This window comes from Phocoena sinus, chromosome 4, assembly GCF_008692025.1.
Source record: "Phocoena sinus isolate mPhoSin1 chromosome 4, mPhoSin1.pri, whole genome shotgun sequence".
NCBI lineage: Eukaryota > Metazoa > Chordata > Mammalia > Artiodactyla > Phocoenidae > Phocoena > Phocoena sinus.
This window is the reverse complement of record NC_045766.1, coordinates 29,189,172-29,195,171: the sequence shown is the minus strand read 5'-3', so window position 1 is coordinate 29,195,171 and position 6,000 is coordinate 29,189,172. Positions and strand designations below refer to the sequence as shown.

The following is a 6,000-nucleotide window of genomic DNA, read 5'->3' as shown; positions in this document are numbered from 1 at the left end:
AGAAGCACAGTTATAAACACTCCAGCGCCTCCAACAATAACTGTTGACTTTTTATTTGCAATCAGAGAATCCTGGCAATGAACAACTAAGTTTTCCCTGGGTTTACGAGAACTGAACTGAAGTGGAAAATGTTATTTGCTTTAACGAAATAATTTCGTCTTGTGCAACAAAAAATTCTGTCAATCAAGCAAATAAAGGGAGAAAGGCTTATTTATAAAGTTTCTGGCTTCTGATTTCATTCCGTTGCTTCTCAGGCTCCAAGAGGAAAAAAAAATGAAGACTTCCTTGCTCTGTATTTTTCTAATTTTATGTAGTACCTCAGCCTGGGCGAAAGATAAACATTATTACATTGGAATTATTGAAACAACTTGGGACTATGCCTCTGACCATGGGGAAAAGAAACTTATTTCAGTTGACACGTAAGTCACTATTTTTTCTTGATTATAGACCAAATTTATAAATTATTGATTTAAAAAATAAAGCCAATAAGATGAAATATTTCTTTAATTTGTATATACAAAAACTGCAAAATATGGACTTGAAACATTAGACACTTTAATAAATCTCTAATTCCTGGGATTTTGTTTGTTTTTTGAGAGGCTGCCTTACTCCTTTCCACTTGGTATGAGGAACTGTGTGGGCTTCTTATTACCCCCTCTGGTTCTTACCACATCTCCCATCAGGGTTCAGTCTTTCTGTCTGTTTATGCAGAAGTTCTTTCATCTAAAGAATGACTGTATAAAATTTTATATTTCCTATACCGTTTACTGATTCCTAGTGGTAAAAATAAAAGGTTTTTTAATCCTTCAAAGAATCATTTATAGAAATCAAATACAATTTTAATATGATTTTGCCTAATACTCGTTGGGTGACTCTGGACTGTTAATTACATTCATCTTTCTCAGACTCAGCATCCTAACCTGTAAAATGAAGACAATGAGAATACTTCAGGGGGTTGTTTAAAGAGTGGGTGCACGTAGAGCTCTTCGTACAGTCCTTGGCACATAATACATGTGCAAAAAAATGTGAGATAGTTATTATAATGCCTCCTCAAAAAGTTCTATGTAAATTAAAGGTTTTCTTGTTTCAGTTGAAAGGTCCCTTATTTCCAGAAACATCCACCACATGAAAAACCAGGGGTATAGTTTTCCTTGAAGTTTTTTGTGATAGAAGTTTATCTATACAGAGGTCATCACTTTTAATAATGTTAGTTAAACATTTAACACCAAATTGAAATTTGTTATTCAAAACCATATTCACAACATTTAAAGATGTATTTTAGTGGTGAAAATATATTTTAAAGGTGATAAATGTATCTTAATAGTGATACTTAAAAATGTATGTTAATGGTGACAAATGAAACCAATGACCATTAACTGCTGAGATTGTATCTTTAAAAATTGGCTATAAAGTATGCCAAATTTCATAACATTGACTCTGTTGATGGGTATACACTATTCTCATTAATTTTATGTACATTTGAAATTCTTCAAAGCTGATAATAATACCTAATTGTTAAGTTATTAATTCAGTAATATGCAGTGAGGAAAGTTTCTGACCTAAAGATAACTAATTGTAAATAAAACTAGTATATCTAACAATTATTTTTTTAAGCCTGGTTTTGAGCTACTGTTCTCTTCTTAGGGACATGACATATTTTTATAGCTTCATAAGGATGATTATTTTGTATGCATTCAGCACTTTCCCTAGCTAAACATAATATAAATTATGCCTTTTTTAATAGGGAAACTAGACACATTTTTTAAAAGGTCAGACATATTAGGGGGAAAAAAGTACTGTCCTACTCCACGCCCTCACCCACCATCCTTCTGCCATTATTCATGGTCAAAAATCAAATAAAATCAGTTTTACTGGGCATCAACTAAGTGCAAGACATTGCCCCAAGCACACTTTAGTAAAGTCTTCTCTAATTCTAGAAATTTAGAAGAGAAAAAGGTTTTGTTAAGAATTATTTTGCAGGGAGGGGAGAGAATTCCTTTATTTTTAAATACTCTAAGGATTTTCCTGGCAGTCCAGTGGTTAAGATTGGAAACCCTCCTGCTTCCAACGCAGGGGGCATGGGTTCAATCCCTGGTTGGGGAACTAAGATCCCACATGCTGCACAGCACAATCAAAAAAAAAAAAGATTAAATACTCTAATGTCCTGCGTGTGCTGGAGAGGTTATACAGCATTGGCTTGATCATCTTCTTTTGCTTCAGCAACAGCCTAGAGTTGTGCAAACTCTAGACGACAATGCTCACTCTGTCTGTGAAATTTTTAATACATCTAAACAGCAAATATTGAATAAGCCTTTAGCAATTTTGCCAGTACTATGCTAACCTTTTTGTATAGATGAGCTTAGATAGCATAGTATAGCATAGTATAGATGAGTTTAGATAGCGTAGTATAGATGAGTTTTGCTTCCTCTTTGTCTCAGATTTGCAGAATGTCCAGCTGTTTAATCCATTCAGCCTTCTATAACAAAATACACCAGACTGGGTAGCTAATCAACAACAGAAATTAATTTCTCACAGTTCAAGAGGTTGAGAAGTCCAAGGTGCCAATATGGTCATCGCTCTTCCGAGTTCATAGCCTTTTTACTGTGTCCTCACTTGGTGGAAGGGACTAAGGATCTCTTTGGAGCCTCTTTTATAAGGCATCTACCCTGTTCATGAGAGCTCCTCCCTCATGACCTAAGCACATCCAAAGGCCTCACCTCCTAATACAATCACATTAGGGATTAGGATTTCAACATATGAATTGGTGGGGGGTAGGACATAAATATGGCAAAGACTGATGTGATATCACCAGGCATGATTACTGACACTCAGTTGTGTGAAGGCTAAAAAGGAGTGGAGATAAATAGGCTGAGAAACAGGTTGAAAGAGTGCAAGATAGTTGTTAGGCAGAGAATTAGGTTTAAGCTGATGTTGACCTTGAAGGTCTGGAACAATGAAGACGAAAGTATGTATTGAGATGGCAGAAACTCCATCTGTTTCATGCACTAGTGATCACTAGTACCTAGAACATAGGACACACTAAATAAATATAATTTTGAGTAAATGAAAGTGAATGAATAAAAGTATATAGGAAGCTAGACAAAATTATAGGCTGTGTTGTAAAAATTTTCCCTTGCTCCTAGTATGGACAGATTCACACCATAAATAAATAAATGAAATAAATCAGAAGATACAACGAAATAAGAAAAGTCAGTTTATGGAGTTATATGTGGGATAGTGGAACTGAAAACACTGGCAGATATAAAAGAGAAAATGTATGGATGTCTTTTAACTAGGAAAATAGAGTTTACTTTTTTTTGTCATATCAGTAATATTTATTTCTAATGGGGTGAGGTAGAAAGTAATTTCCTTATGCTCAGCACTGTCATTTACTTAGGTCTGTGCCTTATCTGTCATTTCAACAAATCAATAAGTAAAGGTCTATAAAATATAGTTCCTGCTCCTAAGTTATTTGTACTTAAATGAGAATAAAAGACATACAAATGCAATACAAATTAGCAAATGCAATACTTTGTTCTGGGCCCATGGTAGACACTAATTAAATATGTGTTGGCTACATAGTAGCAATAAGTAGCAATACTCCTCTTATCTTCAGGTTACTTTTTTTCCTGGTGACATATAGGATGCTAGAAATAAGTGAAAAAAATCCTTAAACACAAGAAGAGCCATCACAAAACCCTTTTACACTAACTTCATAGGCTCTCACTCAGGCTTGGTGACTTAATTAACAAACAGTTCTTACAAACATTGTTACCAACTTTCCAGCCCACTGTAGGTTTGAGAAATAAATCAGAAATATTATAGTGAAGATGTCATCATAAGCAGACCCAATGACCAGAAGAAATGATAGCTCAAATTTTACCCGAAGAAATAGAGAACAAACCAAGAACATTCCACACTATGGTATAATCATAAGTATTGTAATATTGAGTGATCAGGATACCATAAATATACAATAAATGTTAATGTTTACTATCATTATCAGAAAAGAAGTTGATTTTTTTCCCAGTACACCCTGTTTAAGAAAACAAGGAAGCAAACAAAACATTTTTAAAGAAAAAACTTGCACCGAAGCCATTCATTTTACCCCTTCAAAAATGGTCTTAAAATTTAAAATAATTCTTAAAGAGGTATAATTATGAGCTAAAGTTATCTGGAAAAGTCACTTACGATGACTCATATTCCAAGGTTGCCAAATAAAAAATAGTAAGCAAAATCTAGTGTGGTATAAACACTTCATATAGGACAGCCTGTGTGCAGGAACTAATGAAGTAACTACACCATTTTATACCTTTCAGGCTCTACAATTTATTATCACAGCTGCTATTTTCCCCAAGAACATATCCAAAAGAGGGCTGACACCTAGGTACCATTTTCATGCTGTGTTTATGAAGCCAGGCCAGTGAGAACCTATAATTCACTTGAATTTGTGCTATGCATACCCAGGTTAAGTCTTTGCCTGCCAGTTAATTTTTGACTGTTTTCTTTGTGATTCCTGTGTGTAGTAGGCAGAATTTTTTTAATGACCCGCAAAGATATCCTACCCTAAAACTCCAGAACCCATGAATATGATAAGATATCACTCCCATGATTTATGTTATATTCAGTGATACAGTTGACTTTAAACTAAGGACATGATCTGGGTGGGTCTAGTCCAAAGCAGAGAATTCTCTAGTAGAAGAAAAGGAAGTCAGAGAGATTCAAAGAGGTTTGAGGGGGATTCAATAAACTGTTGCTGACTTGAAGATGGAAGAAGCCACTGGGAAGGAATATGGATGGTCTTAAAGAACTGGGAGAGGTCCTCATCTGGTAGTTAGCAAGGAAGCAGGAATTTCAGTCCTACAACCATAATGAACTCAATTCTGCCAATAACCTGAGTGAGATTGGCAGTAGACTTCTCCACAGATCCTCCAGATGAGTACTCAGCCCAGCCAACATCTTGATGCCAGCTGTGATAACCTGAGCAGAGAACCCAGTCATGCCATGCCACACTTCTGATCCGAGGAACTGTGAAATAATAAATAGGTGCTGTTTTAAGCTGCTTTATGATCATTTGTTACACAGCAAGAGAAAACTAATATACTGTGTCTCAATTAATGAAGCTAAGAATCCAGAAACTTTTCACGTGTGTTACCCACATTTTAGTAACCATGGCTAAACATAAACCAAGGCCCCCTTGAGTGCACTCTGAATTTATGGATGGGAGTAGCATTATTATTATCTTACTAAGGCAGTGTAAAAAATGTTTTAATTCCTCTACCATTAAAAACTCACTTCTGGGTCTGAATCTACCAGAAATTAGAGGAATTGCTATAGGATTATAGGAATTGGGGGCGCTAAAAAGGAAGGATGTGTTTACTGAGAGGGGGACATATCTATTGTAATGAATAGAAGAGAACATGTTACAGTTGCCAACAGAAAGAACTATGATTAATGTGAATTACTTGTTTGGGTCAAAGAACAACCATAATAGATTTTTTTTTGACTGGATATCTGACTGGCAAACTTCCTGCAAGCTTCCAGTAACTGACGCTTTGTCCCCAAAGCCAAGCTCTTAAAGTTAAATAGACATTCCCTAATGACAGTTTGATGTTTCTTTGGAGACAGAGCATAAGCAAACAGGCCTCCCCCAAGCTATCACATGATGTGAAATATTTCCCAATTTGGTTAAGATTTAATTTTGTTTCAGAAAAAAAGACAAGATGGGAAACACATTTTGCATATTGCTATGTGTATAAAAGGAATTCCAAATGTTAAAAATACTGGGTAGATTATAATTTCAGATCAATTATTTTTTTAAGTAATTTTCACACCCCTCCCCCAAAAATCTTTGTATACAAAAAAACGAATCCCAAAACTTAGACAATGCTCCTCCTATTTCAGGAAATGATTAATACAGGAGAATTTCAATATAATGAAAGCATTTTGACAAAGTCTGCTACCGTTTATTGAAAAGGGATGTGACATGTTTCTTAATGC

The 6,000-nt window shown here is 35.0% G+C and overlaps 1 protein-coding gene across 2 annotated transcripts in view; it reads left to right on the top strand.

Moving 5' to 3' along the window:
- Positions 1-215: 215 nt before the first annotated feature.
- CP (ceruloplasmin) overlaps positions 216-6,000 on the top strand; it is a 74,243-nt gene continuing 68,458 nt past the window's right edge. For both annotated transcript variants that reach the window (XM_032630036.1, XM_032630037.1), the window contains exon 1: positions 216-419. In XM_032630036.1, the coding sequence (XP_032485927.1) occupies positions 274-419 (146 nt within the window). In that variant the 5' untranslated portion in view covers positions 216-273. The remainder of the gene's footprint in view (positions 420-6,000) is intronic.